We start from the raw sequence: 14,528 nt of genomic DNA on the forward strand, positions 1-14,528 counted from the left end.
CTCACTGTTCTGTTGTTGTCAGATGTAGAAGAAGGTGAATATCCACTTCAACATTTAACCTTCAATAATGTACATGGTTCATGATTCTAAGATATTGACAGATCGCCACATTAAATGCCTTGGTCAGCAGTTAATGCAATGTTGTGTCAAGCCATGACTCCATGAGAGGAAATGCAAACCTTTTTTAACATATTTTAACATTTAGATTTATTTTGTTCAGACATATGATTTTGTAACTTCTTATTCCATAATCTGGAATGAGTGTCATCATTTTAGGTAATAACTAAACATATAATTTTAAAATAGTATGAAAATAATGTATATTTAGAATACAAATTACTCTACAATAAGGCATGCAATATTCCAATATGCTGCATACTTTACCTTGAATAACTCTGCGAATTGTTCCAGATCCACCACCAATTACTTTATTGATTGTAAGTGGTTCTGTGACAGACAAGAAATCATTTAAACAAAAGTAACAAATATGGATAAAATAAAATAATTTAACAAAAAAGAAATAAATAGAATAAGATTAGCTCCGTTGGTATTTTTGAATGTCAAACTCATTACGTGATTTGCCCCCGGGCAATTGCAACTGCAATATAGGAAAAATGTCATCTGATCAAGAGGTTGATGTCTGTCATGAATACATATATAAAAGCTACAGAAGAATTTGTATGAAATTACATAAAATCAAGATGTCATTATTTTTACTATTTAATTATATGTCCACATAAGCAGAATCAAGTCACACATTTCTGTATGTAATTTCTACTGCTCTTTAACTGCCTTAACTTTTGCTGATAGTAAGAAAGACTTAAATACATAGGTTTTCTTCTGTTCTTTTATTGTATTAGCCAAACGGCAAATTGTAGTTGGAAAAGGTGCTTTTAAGAAATGTGTAATTTCCATTAGTTTAAACTGAAATATGTAACTGTTTATTCAGGGCATAAATGCTAAATATATCAATACAACTGCAAAATATTTTTAACAAATTATATGTTATAATATATTATGTTTTTTAAGGTCAATAAGAATGACCTTGAAACACAATTGCTGTTTTTTATTTCCTTTATTTCAAAAACATTGAAGCCTCCAGAGCTTTAACAAACCAGCAATGGACATATTTATTTATCAAAGGACTTTGTTTAAACACAAACGCCCTTTGGGTTTTTTAAAGTTGCATATTGCAGTCTTTACCTGTTAATCCACATTTTATGATTTGTACAACTGAATAAAACCCTGCTTGATGCAGCAAAAGAATATCTGGGTCTTTTCTGAAACATGAAATGCATTGGAGTGAAGGAGCTCTTAAATAAGTTTTTTAAATCTAATCAAAGCTTATAGCCATAATGTTACATTGTAAGAAAAGCACATTATATCACCTACCTTTGATAATTGTTTTTGTAATTGTTGTTGTAACTGAAATAAGAACAATAAAATGCTTTAATGATATGTAAAGCTAATATAATAAGCCATAATTGTAATAATTATGTATGTAATAGTTATGTAAACCCCATCGTATCCTAGAGTAACGATAACTATCTCATAAGTGTGTAGATGAAAGACTATATATAGTCAGAATTATACTGGAATAAATATTGTCAATCGAATATAATTGACCCTTTGCCGGTTTTCAGGTGCATTGCTAGAAGGACATCATCATAAGCAGTGCCGGTGCAAGGTTTCTTGATACCCTAGGCAAATCTTCAACCTGCAGCCCCCCAACCCCCCAAACTATACATCAGTACCCACAGTTCAACGGCGGCCATCTGCATTAAGTTTAATAAGGATGAAACTTTCAAAGTCATCCTTCATTTTGTGATAAGCAGACTCAGGTCTGCCCCAATCTTCCCCGATCCTGGCACCCTAGGCAGCTGCCTAAAGCTGCCTAATGGTAGAGCCAGCCCTGATAATAAATATTGACTGAGAGACTGTGGTCCTTGGACATCCATCTCTTCATTTGTGATTGGGGAAATCATTGTACATACAAAGATAAACACCACTACCAAAAAGAATTGGAATGAGCAATATATGATGTGAAATGTGCACTCTGTTAAATTTTATCTGTTAAATTTTAAGTGCTCTTTGGTTGTTTTTGCTTTTCATTTTCATTTGCCAGTATAACCTACGGACTGGGTTACCTGCAACTAGTCTATAATTTGGTGATATGTAAGTTGACTTGTCAGTCTTTGAATAGTTTGGGTGATCTAGCATGTGCCTATTTTGCAAAAGGTAAATATATTTTCCCTTCCAGATGTAAATAATTCCTGCCCACCAACTCTTTGTGGTGAGGTATTTAGTAAAGATAAGCAAAACTCAATGTGGGCAATTTTGTGCAAGAAATGTCATAAACAGTTGTTTTAAACACATTTTCTCAATTTGCTTAATTTTTTTTTATAGAATTTATTTCAAAATTCCTAAACATCTTCAGCATGACTATCAGAACACAATTCAAAAGCTGTAAAACTCAGAAAATTTACCAGAACACTTCACTCATAACAGGTAATTAAACAATATATCTATTGTTTTAGAATACTTTATTAGTGATATAGTAATGGAACAAGTAAGAAAAAAAACTTAGCAGAAAGCCAGTAAGAAAAAAAACTTAGCAGCAAGCCACATCAGTCTAGAGCCTTAACAAAACCAGAAATGATTCATTTTTGTCACTTGTGGTCTAGTTCACTGAGCTGCAAGAATTGCTGGGAGCCAAACCATGCAATGTATTTGCCAATAGTAAAATCTTTTGAATCAATGTAGACAGTTCTTGAAGAAAGGGATGAGCAATCCCAAGCATCATATTCCCTAATTGCAGATCAGTAAATCTTCAGTTCAAAACCACATTTTAACTGTATACCACTCAGAAGATATCCTTTTTTTCACTTATAAAATAAAGAACCATTACTTACTGTATTTGGTGAGAGGGATTTCCTTAAATGTGCTGCCACGGACAAACTAAAGAAACATTACACAGAATGTCATGTAGTACAGTAGATGGAGAAGTATTAAACTAGTTGCAAAATAATTTATTGTAAACAAAATCTTACACCAGGAAAAATGCTCAGTATATATATTTCTGAATGACAGTCACATCATACAAGAAGAAGACTTAGCTTAGGTAATGATACTGCTATAAATCTAAAATATATTTTTCTAACTACACAAACAGTTATTTTAACAATATTTTTTTTGTCTCTATAGTATCTGAGGGGGCACAAATAATCAAATTTAAATAGGGTAGTACTGAATGCTTTGATAGCAAAGAAAAATAATTTGATACTAAAAATGTTCCGCTGTGGTTACTTATTTTAAAAAGTAAAAAAATAAAAACAATCTGTTATGTCATGCTTTACTATTATTATAGTTACTTTAAAGAGATCAGTGGCCTAGCGGAAAGCAATACAATTCCTAAAAACACTATCTACTTTTCAACTTGCATATATTTCCCTGAGTAAATAGTGATCAATAATGGCAAGACAGAAGACACTTCAATGTATCAAAATCCTTATTTATGTAGGTTTAGCTGCATTATGGGAAGAGGTACTGATTTTGTTCCTATAATGGAACTAAGTCTAATGAGTCCCAACATGTTCACACATGAAATGCATTGTTAGAGATTTGCAGATCTTATATAATTTCCTTATATATTGTTTTATGATTCATTTATCAAATATAAGTAATGAGATTTAAAAATAATGTACCTTAATTGTGAAATATTTTATGATCTTATTAAGAATTCCCTGCAATTGTTCATTACCAATAGCAGCATCTAAAAAGAAAAGAAAATTATAAAGATACTTTTAAATGGCAACTACAGTAATACACTAATAAAATTAATGTTACTTACCACGTGCCATAAAAGCATAACAAATGAAATTTAACTAAAGATAGCATTTTTGTAAATAATACTAATAATAATAATAATAATAATAATAATAATAATTATTATTATTATTATTATACGCTAAAATAAATTCTGAAAAAGTTTTGGATACTAGAGATAACTTAACCAGGGCTACCGTATAATGTCCCCAATATAACAGCACAAGTTTTTGTTGTTTATTTTTTTACTATAACCCCAGTTACTATTTTAAGCTCCAATCATTTCCAGGAAGGAGAAAGAACTAAAATTAAAACAAAAAACAAAACAAAAAAAAACCCTCAACTTTCAGTCATTACTTCTCTAGTATCCAGATTAAAGCTTCATCTAAACTTATTAAAAACTGATAGGAGTGGGTTGAGGATTATAGCATTCTCCCTCCCTGCATGCATAGGCGAATAGTAGTCAGTTTCTGGGTGAGCAAAAATTAATAATGTTGCTGGTCACAATGTGTCGTAACAGAGCGGCACATCACGGCTGAGCCATTCATTGAATTTCAGTGAGCTTGTACCACAGTGTCTCACTGACGTACAGTACATGTCCTTGAAAATGAGGGGTTTAATGGTATTGCATTTTGAATACACTGATTGATCAGAGAAAAGTCACCATGACAACTATAGCACATAACTGCAAACAGAAAGTAGTTTGTGAAAACTTAATCCAAACAAATTTGGGAACACCTATATCATTATAATGTTATGTGCAATCGTATGTATAACCCAGTAGAGGTGATGTTCCCTAGTATGTGTCACCATTTTTCTTGTCAACAGTTAACATTAAACCTTATACTAACCTGCGGGGAACAGCAGCTTATCTACAATATGAATTACACCATTGGTTGCCATTAAATCTTTTTCCTTTGTGAATATATCATTCACAGAAATGGAATCATTTATCTATAGAAAAACAAAACAGGATTTAATCATCACCCAGTTACATTTAGACTAGTGCTATTAATAATACATTTTATTGATATAGTATATGAATTAATTTTCAATCCAATTGAATGATTTGAAAGATAACCTTATAAGATTGCTACATGCAGTATTATCACCATGTTGAACACATACAGGTAGGTGTAAATAAATGCTTATAAAGTAAATTATTAATTTGCAGTAGAAATTGGAGTAATACGTTTATGTAATCACTAATGCCCATGTAAATGACAATTCACATCTGACTGCGTCCTGCATTTTCATAAAGTAGTAGATGTGTTCAGGCATGAACAGGCAGCATTACTTGTCATCGGGTTCAAAGGTTCCAATGACAGATGTATTTCTTTGGCATTTTTCAAGCGTTTTGTTGTATGAACATGCTGTAGGCAATGGACCTAAGGTAATGTATACAGGTGTAATGTTACAGACTGTGTGAATGCTTACAAAATGTAAAGTAGACTGAAATAAGTTATTTATGGTCACATACTTCAAGAGCTAAATATTTAAGTTTATAGAGTTTACATACTGCCTTAATCATAATATTGCTTCCTTGGATAGACTTTAATACGTTGGTTACACCAGGTTCAAATCCACCACCAATGAATACTCCTGGGGCCAGATGGTAGAGAAGGATGTTCTGAAGAGTAACTTTGTCCCCTGAAAGTACACATTTGGAAACATGTAACACAGCACTTCCATTTGTTCTAAAATATATACAGTATAATATAATTCAATAGGGCTGGGTATGCGTTACCGCCGCTGGTGATCCCGGCAGTCAGCATACCGGCCGTGGGATCCAGGCAGTGGAATGCCATCGGGGGTGAGTGCAACAAGCCCCTTGTGGACTCTGTGTCGAACTGCGCTTGCCACAGGTTATATTTCTACTCTATGGTTGTCGGGGACACCAACGAGTGGGAATAGTCCCTGCTAGTCAGTATGCCAACTGTTGGGATTTAGAGAGGGGCAGGATGTAGCCGTCAGTAATGTGACCGGCAGTCTCCAGACAGCTGGTCACATAACTACATCCCATTCAATACAGTACAATACAATACAACAATGAAAGAATGATTTCTGCACTAATATTTAGAGGTGAGTTTCCACCTTCACACCACTTTATTTTGTTGTCTTGTATTTGCCTCTATATACATTTCATTATCTTCTTATTCATTCTGTGCTTGCCTGATATTTATGTTGTTTCATATTCTGGAAGACGCTTATAAGATTACTTGATGCTTACTCCAGTGGAGATTACTTCTAGGAAATATAATTTCCCTGACATTACATTTTAGCAATGCTGTATCTACTGGTCTAATATATATATATATATATATATATAACTCTTACTGTTTTAATGTGATTATCTCTATAATGCTGTCCACAACAACTTATCATGCATTGAGGAGTCAAAACAAGGACAAAATAGGCTGTTTGTAAGAGAATGACATTACCCATAAATAGATAAATAAATATTTGCAGCTTATGGGCTATTGATATATAGATATTTATGTTGATACATCTTACTATTACCTGTAACCTTTCACAAATATATATATTTGAGTGTTTTTCTAATAAAATGTATAATATACAGCAAGATCAATAAGTTAGCCATTAATGTACTTATTAGAAATGTGTTTTTTCCTAATCTAGTCACTTAACTTGATATAGAAACATTCAAAGGTATTTTGTAAAATGGGTACACAACATGACATTGTATATTTTATCCTATCTGTGTGGATTTTGTTCCTGTTTACATGACTTTACATGAGCTCCCCCTGGGTGCACCTGTTTTCTCCTACACTACAAAGATATACTGTTAATTTAATTGTCTGCTTGTTTGTCTGTGTGGTATAGAAATTAGATTGTAAGCTCTATTGAGACAAGGACAGATTAAATATTATCTGTAAAGTGCTGTATAATATGATAACTTGTAATAAAGAAATGAGTACCAACAGATTAGGGGGTTATATAAAACTATATATTAAACAGCAATCACTGCTCTTATTAAAGTTATCCATACGGTAGTTGTTTGTCAGATATAGAGGCATCTGCTAATATGCTGGGGGAGAAGGTCATTGGTGACTGACAACCAATCAAATGCCTTCTTCTTTCTCACTATTCCCATGCCAACTGATGGCTACATCAGTGAAGGCCATTTAGCATGGAGGACTTTATAACCCCTTAAAAGTGGGAAGAGAAACCGACCAATAACCAAACTCACGTTTTAGGATTTCAATTTCTTCAGTGCTAAGTCCCTTGAAAGCATCGTTGGTTGGAATGAAAAGGGTCAAAGCTCCTGCTCCTGACAAAAGTTCTTTCAGTTCAGCATGTTGGATTAGGTCTAGGAAAATGCTAATAATAAAAATAGAAATATTGGATTTAATACACAAGCATTCATATATTATACATGCTGACCAAACAAAGGGTAATGCATTGGCCATATGAGCAGCATAAGTACACGAGATTGATTGGAGCTGAGTATAAATATAAATAATACCTGAATAGAATCACATTTCCCTGTCAACCTAAAACAGACATATACAACTATGCAAGGCTTTTATAGCAGTCAATGGGCGGTATTCAAATGATATATCACGCCCAATCTCCTTTCTAACGTGATCCCCGTTATTGCACATATCACGCCCATAGTAATCAGGTTTAGGTGCATAAAGGGTTAGAGCATCTGGCTAGCCCGTGGGTAGCGAGCCAAAATAATGATACCATGCCCATCGCAGAAACAGAACAGGTGTGGAAGGGGGCGGAAAGAATTGAATACCACCCAATGACTGAGGAGAGATTAAAACTACCACATAATGTAAGTACCACAGTAAACTTTCCACAGAACTGATTACCACAATGTTGAATGACAAGATCTGTGGCCAACTTGGAGAATACATTTGGTAGAACAAACTGTTCATATCTTGATGATGGTGATGATGATGATGATGATGATGATGATTAGACATAAGTATCACAGCAAACTATTCACAGAAATTATGACCACAATGTTGAATGACCAGATCTGTGGCAAACTTGGAGAATACATTTGGTAGAACAAATTGTTTGTATCTGGATGACGATGATGATGATTTGTGGTACAAGCAAATTAATTGAGAAAAACCCTACTAGTGGCCAACTTGGAGAATACATTTGGTAGAACAAATTGTTCGTATCTTGATGATGATGATCATTATGATTATACATAAGTATCACAGCAAACTATCCACAGAAATTATGACCACAATGTTGAATGACCAGATCTGTGGCAAACTTGGAGAATACATTTGGTAGAACAAATTGTTTGTATCTGGATGATGATGATGATGATGATGATGATTAGTGGCACAAGCAAATTAAGTGAGAAAAACCCTACAAATTACATGTTGTCATACTCCTGTTGGATTGCATTGTCATTATCCAAGATAACATTTTGGGAGTCAAATCATGAACATTTGGGTCTCCAAATACAAATTATAGTACCTCATAATTATTTTATTTTAGGTGTTGGAACTACTGACCCTCTAAGTAGATCTAGAAATACGAAGTACTGTACCAACCAAAATTGGTGTTAAAATCATCAGTAACACAGGGATATACTGAATAGAATGTCACAGGACATCAGGAAGACTCTCAACTTCCTCATTTAACTCTTTTAATTTAAATTGATCATCTTAGTAGAAACGTTAGTTAAGATTACCCCTTTAAAATGCAGCATGCAAATTTCATGAGAACATGTTAATATTGTATGATTTGATAACATAAGGTGATATATAATGTAAGTTCAGGTACTTCTGAATAAAAAATGAATGACATGCTACAATAATGAAATATAATTAGCATGTATTTCACTAACATCGTTTTTTGCTTTTTTTAATTCTAGCTGCTTGATGCTATTATTTTATACACATCACCAATTCAACTAGCAATATATAAATAAGAGCACTGTGGTGCACTGCAGACTATGTTTAAAATACTGTAAGCGCCACAAACCAAAAACGTTCAATAAAGTTTTGCCAAACCAGAATGAAGTAAGCTGAGGAAATGGCTGACTAGCTACAGTATATGCCAGATTGCTCATAAGTGGTTTTTTAAACATTTCATAAAACCTGCAAAGCTTGCTCCATCAGCAGATCTAAATTAGATGTTTTCATTTCCAGCACATGATCTCATATATTCAGTCCACATCTATTGTATTACCAGCTTCATCTTGATTTTCAGTATCTGTTTTTCTTTGTTGAACACTTTTTAAACTAAATTAAGCTTTATTCTCTTCTAAAGTCTATTGATTTCTCTTTCTTTTACAATTAATCAAACTTATGCTAATATACTGTGGGCAAAGATTGGGCAAGTCTAAAGATAGCATCTCTCTTTAAGCATTATTACACTGATCATTATCACACTTGTCTATTCTCCCAGAATCCTCACAAGACTCCTGAATTTGGGGAAATTCTCCAGGATTCCAGGGACAGTAGACAACCCTCCTGCATCCTGAACACTTTTGCAGTGAAGCAGCGTAATAACACAAATAGTTTTTCATCATATCATCATGATCCCAACCCCATGGTATAATGACACAAATTGCAAAAATATATCACAGTGGACAGAGTTGCAAAGATACATTTCACAGTGCCATATCTCTGGCCCTCAAACATGGAGTTTTTCACTGTGGAAGAATAATTAACAAGAGACTCAACCTCTGGGGGAGAGAGTGTTGAATGAGGGAGGCTGTGGAAAAGGCTCACTCCTCCTGGGTGGTAATTTGTACCGATTTTCCATTTATAAATGTTGGGAGGTATGGTAATTTGGTGGCTGTTGGCAAAGTTTTTATTGACACCAGTCCAGTGCATACTGCCAGATTAAAACTTCATCTACAAGATTACTGCCTAGTCTTCAACAATTAATTATTGCATTAGAATTACCTGGATTTAAACCTCAAAACAGCATTTTCATATTAATAAAGTTATGGGGTTGAGGTATCAAGCAGTGAAAAGAGTGGAGAAGTATGCAAGTGGAGAAGTTGACCATAGCAACCAAACAGCATCTACCTACCAGTTTAAAGGATATACTTCAAAATGTTTCCTCAAAGCTGATTGTTTGTTATGGGCAACTTCTCCACTTGTCCACTTCCCTACTCTTTTCACTGCTTGATACAGTACATCATCCCCTATATGATAAAACTTTCATTCTAAAGGTTTAAGAATCAAATAGTTATAGAGTTTACCTGAAACGCTTGTCAAGGCGCAAGATTTCGAAGAATGACTGTTCAGCCGGGTTGATGATCTCTCTGAAAGTGTGAATAGCTCCATTCCTTCCTTCTTTGCTTCCACGAAGCATGCAGGAATTTTCAATGCACACAGCCTAAAATTGATGGGAAAAGCCATAGTCACAACTTAGGAAGTATTCTTGTAACAGAATTTTATAATGTACGGTACAATTTTTGTAGACTTCAGTTATTTGGCAAGCATACATTTGTTCACTATAGTAACACATGAATAAAGTGGCTCAGGTGTATCTGCCGAGTCCTTTAATTCAGGATTTTTAAAAAAAGCAAACCATTTAAGTTTTAGAACCATGGTGTTTATTTTATGGTCTCAGTAATTTCTCAATATTATGTCTTTAAATATGTTATGTTGGGCCCTATTAATTAGGATGAGAAAAGTTTAATCTCTATAAAAACAGGTGTTTTCACTGGAGAACTTATCCCAAGTTATAAAAGACAACCGCCATGCTATCGGGAAGCCTATGTAACAAAGATCATGTACAGCTGCAAACCTCACTAAGGAGCCAATTTATTATCCTAATCATGAAAAATATTGTGGAACAGGCTGTTTCTACATGATTTGCAGTAAGTAACTAAGCTTACTTAACAATATCTTCTATTTTAAGCAAAGTAATCTTAGAGACTGTGGTCTGGCCCAATTTATCAAGCATCATTATAGCTTAGCTTTACAGAGCTTGGTCTCAGGGTCTGATAAAGGGTCACATGGACCTGGAGCTGAAAATGATGAAGGGCCTGTTGAGAGTAGCAGTGATCCTGTGACAAGCGATGTCTGGCTGTGACCAGTGCCATGTGGGTATGTTCACCTCCTACACTATCAGTTCTAATATCTCCCTAAATCTACTGTATATATGAAAGGCAAATACCACTGACTCATCACAAAATCTCCTGAACCATAATGACTAGGAACTTGACATTTGGACAGTAGCTTTCTTTTGTGACATAGGCAACCACTAAGAAGGGATTTTCCTAAATTCCACCCACAAAGGGGTTAAAAAGCGTGAGATGATTATTGGGAATTCCCCCCTCACAGTGGAGAGTTAAGACAGCCCACACAGCCAGGGCTATAAAGAATGCATGGTGCCAGCGATACCAAGTTCATAACGAAGCACGGGTATTCAGCTAGTATAGTATACAGTAGAAAAGTAGAAAATGTGCATTATTTATTAATACCATTTTAATACTTATGATTTATAACGACCATGTGGCCAGCTGGGCGACTAGCTATCTTCATACTGTCATGATGATGGGCCTATTATTATCACATGGAGACCTGGGGCTGTCATCCTATCTGCTCATTTTAATCTAGCCCTGCTTAGCCTATTAACTAACACTATTGCAGCCTAGGCGCTACAGCAGTGATTCTCAAACTTGAGGGTTGACACACAGTATCAAGCAGAGAAAAAAGTGGAGAATTGGACTGGTGGAAAAGTTGCCCATAGTAACCAATCACCTTTGATTAGCATTTATCAAGTACATTCTATAAAATGATAGGTAGTAGCTGATTGATTGCAACCTCTCCACTGGTCCAATTCTCCACTATTTTCACTGCTTGATACATTAACCCCTTGGTCTTCAGGACCCCAAAAAGGTCATGTTTTCCAGGTCAGTTAGCAGGGGCACAGGTGTATATTACCAACTGTCACATTTTAAAGATCCACAGGCAACCATGAAAATATGAACTGTTTGGGGTCCAGAGGATGGAGGTTGAGAACTACTGAGCGTTGCTGGAATTGAGCTTTGGATACCTCTTCTGTTGCTGCAGGCATGCAGGAAGTGAAGTCTTTCACAAACGTTTTTTTAAAATGCAACACATTATAAATTGTAAGAAAACACCAATAAATAATTAAGACTGAGACCTTTAAATATAAAAATTCAATGTCATGTGCCATTAGCATGTGCTGTCCTAGCAACAGTAATCAAGGACACACTGATTCTTATATCAAGTTACACTGTGCTGCGATATATTAATTGCTGCAATAATTAAAGAACATACGTACCGTACGGTACACAAATACTCTGAGAGTTTTTCCACCAAGAGTTTCTAATGTTTGTCCATTATAGAGTCCATTAAGGACAAATTTTTGCTTGATAATGTGATTCTCCATAATCAGCCTAAGGATACGTTGGTCCATTTTCAATGTTTCTTCTGTGAAAATAACAAGAATACATTCAGTGGAACTGAAAAAGCTATACTTTAAACAAGTAATAAGGTGCCAATTTATCACTATCCACATCCAAGGATGCGAATGTGGTGTGATAAAATCGCCCGAATGCACACTGCGATAATTGATTACATCGCAAGGATGTATCAATTATCACATGCAGGGACAGAGCTTGCGAGTAAGCTCTGTCCCTGCGATGACAATCCGCAGTATAATCGGGGTATTTTTGGGGAAAAATACCACAATGTCCTGCTGCGCATGCGCCGCCACCACCTGACATTGCCCTGACCACCGCCGCTGGGTTGACACCCCCATCATGACTACCCCCCCACGCCGTGGCCCCCCACCCCATGGTAAATAAACGTACCAGTCCATGGAGCCGGTGCAGGGCTGCTGGGCACCAGATCCTGTGCGCTGCTGTGACCCCCAGTGCTGTAAAGTAAGCTGCCATTTTGCAGTGTCACTTTACTGCTCCGGGGTCACTACACAGCACATGGAGGTTCTGGCACCTGGTAGCCCGCACTGGAGCACCGATCACCAGCTCACTGGTAAGTATGTTTTGGGGCTTTTTAACTTTTTTTTTTTGTTTTAACCAGTGATCAGATTGTGTATCCATCGGATCAGAGAAAGCTGGGCAGAAATAGGGATCTCGCAGTGCTGCCCTGTGATTTCGCCAGCCTGGGCTGGCGTAATTATCACAGAGCATACTGGTGTATTTTTTGACATTTTTTTCAGTAAATTCGGCCATATTGCATTTCCCATTATAAGTATGGAGAATGCGATGTGGGTTACTAAAAAATTACAACTAAAGGGTTTGGAGCAGTATTTCAGTGATACTAAAATAATGTAAAAAGGGTGTGAAAGCACCCTTTTTAACATTTGTTCTAGTAAAAATAATGTTAATAAATAGGCCTCTAAGTATGAAGTGAATTTACAATAAAGTGAGCATTATTTAAAATTATCACATCATCTACATTAACCCAATAGTATTCCTTAGCAAAGCTCCTTATGCTTACTAGTAATCGTCTAGCGTACAGTTTTTACTAATCCCAAAAAGTATGTAGAGATGTGCACGGACCCAGTGTTTTGGTTTTGGTTCTAATGCATCATTGTGTATTAGTTTTGGTTTTGTCTAAACCATCCCTAAGTGTTTTGGCTCGGATTTGTTTTTTGTTTCAGTTTAAAATTGATTAAAAATCGATGATCATAATAATAATAATAATAATAATAATTTTATTTATAGCGCGCTCTTTCTCCAATAGGACTCAAGGCGCTTAAATGATAGAATGAACATAATATAGTACAGAAGCAATTGATGTTCCTAATGTTATTCCATAGCCAGTTTTACAAAGGAGGATGACCTTTTCTATACATGTGTGACTGTTATAAATTATAAATGGTGAGTGCTTTACGTGCTTAAAATTCACTTTGTGTGGCTTGTATTGATTGTGGAGTAAAGCATTACTTTACTGAGCATTGTTAAAGGACCAACTGAACTACAGTACAATGTAAAGTGATTACACAATGTACCAAATATACACTTTTGTGAAAGTAAAGATAAGTGAAATAAGATTAAAGATTAGGGAAGAGTGTTTTTATTATTATTATTCATGTCAAAATCATTGGAGTATTCAGTATTCACTAAGAACTACACATATATAAAATATTGTACTTATATTACTTACGAGTGAAAGCATCGTTTAATGGTGCCAGGAGAGTGTATTCTGCCTCTGGTTTCAATGCGGCTGCCAGACCCATTTGTGCCATGAGGTCAGTGAAAGTGGTCTGCTGGCTTCCTGCAAGTTCCAAAACTTGCTTTGCTGAAATCGTGAATGCAATATGAATGATCATCTTAATCTGTCATTTATAGATTTGGATAAAAATTCTCTTTCATCAGTGTAAATATATTACTATGTTCATTTTTCATTCAATTAATTACGTATACATTTTGTTATCTCCTCATTCAAACAAAAATACATTATCAATTATTAATTTTCTTTCAAAAAAGACCAGTAGGCCGGATTACACAAAAAATACACCAGCTCAGTCAGAATGCAAGAGAAAGTAAAAGCGTAAAGACACGGACCCTAGCATGTATGTTATGTAAATGACAATATAAACTCTATCACTATGAAAAAATACCACTAGGTTCACTATTACTGAGTTACCTGTTAGTCAGAGGTGTAAAGCTGATTTATTATATTTAACGGAAGTCTTAGGGGAATTCAATTAGATCCATTAATTTAACTGGGACACTCAGACGCGCCACA

At 35.1% G+C, this 14,528-nt stretch overlaps 1 protein-coding gene across 5 annotated transcripts in view; it reads right to left on the reverse strand.

Annotated features, from left to right (window-relative positions):
* The window catches only part of POSTN (periostin), a 77,140-nt gene that overhangs the window by 17,042 nt on the left and 45,570 nt on the right, over positions 1 to 14,528 (reverse strand). For all 5 annotated transcript variants that reach the window (XM_063951854.1, XM_063951853.1, XM_063951856.1 and 2 more), the window contains exons 9-18: positions 13,944 to 14,078; positions 12,094 to 12,242; positions 10,037 to 10,173; positions 7,037 to 7,167; positions 5,345 to 5,475; positions 4,677 to 4,779; positions 3,705 to 3,772; positions 2,913 to 2,958; positions 1,393 to 1,425; positions 385 to 447 (exon numbers count right to left, since the gene is read on the reverse strand). In XM_063951854.1, coding sequence (XP_063807924.1) covers positions 385 to 447; positions 1,393 to 1,425; positions 2,913 to 2,958; positions 3,705 to 3,772; positions 4,677 to 4,779; positions 5,345 to 5,475; positions 7,037 to 7,167; positions 10,037 to 10,173; positions 12,094 to 12,242; positions 13,944 to 14,078 — 996 coding nt within the window. The remainder of the gene's footprint in view (positions 1 to 384; positions 448 to 1,392; positions 1,426 to 2,912; positions 2,959 to 3,704; positions 3,773 to 4,676; positions 4,780 to 5,344; positions 5,476 to 7,036; positions 7,168 to 10,036; positions 10,174 to 12,093; positions 12,243 to 13,943; positions 14,079 to 14,528) is intronic.

The sequence above is a fragment of the Pseudophryne corroboree genome, chromosome 2 (genome assembly GCF_028390025.1).
Source record: "Pseudophryne corroboree isolate aPseCor3 chromosome 2, aPseCor3.hap2, whole genome shotgun sequence".
Lineage (NCBI taxonomy): Eukaryota > Metazoa > Chordata > Amphibia > Anura > Myobatrachidae > Pseudophryne > Pseudophryne corroboree.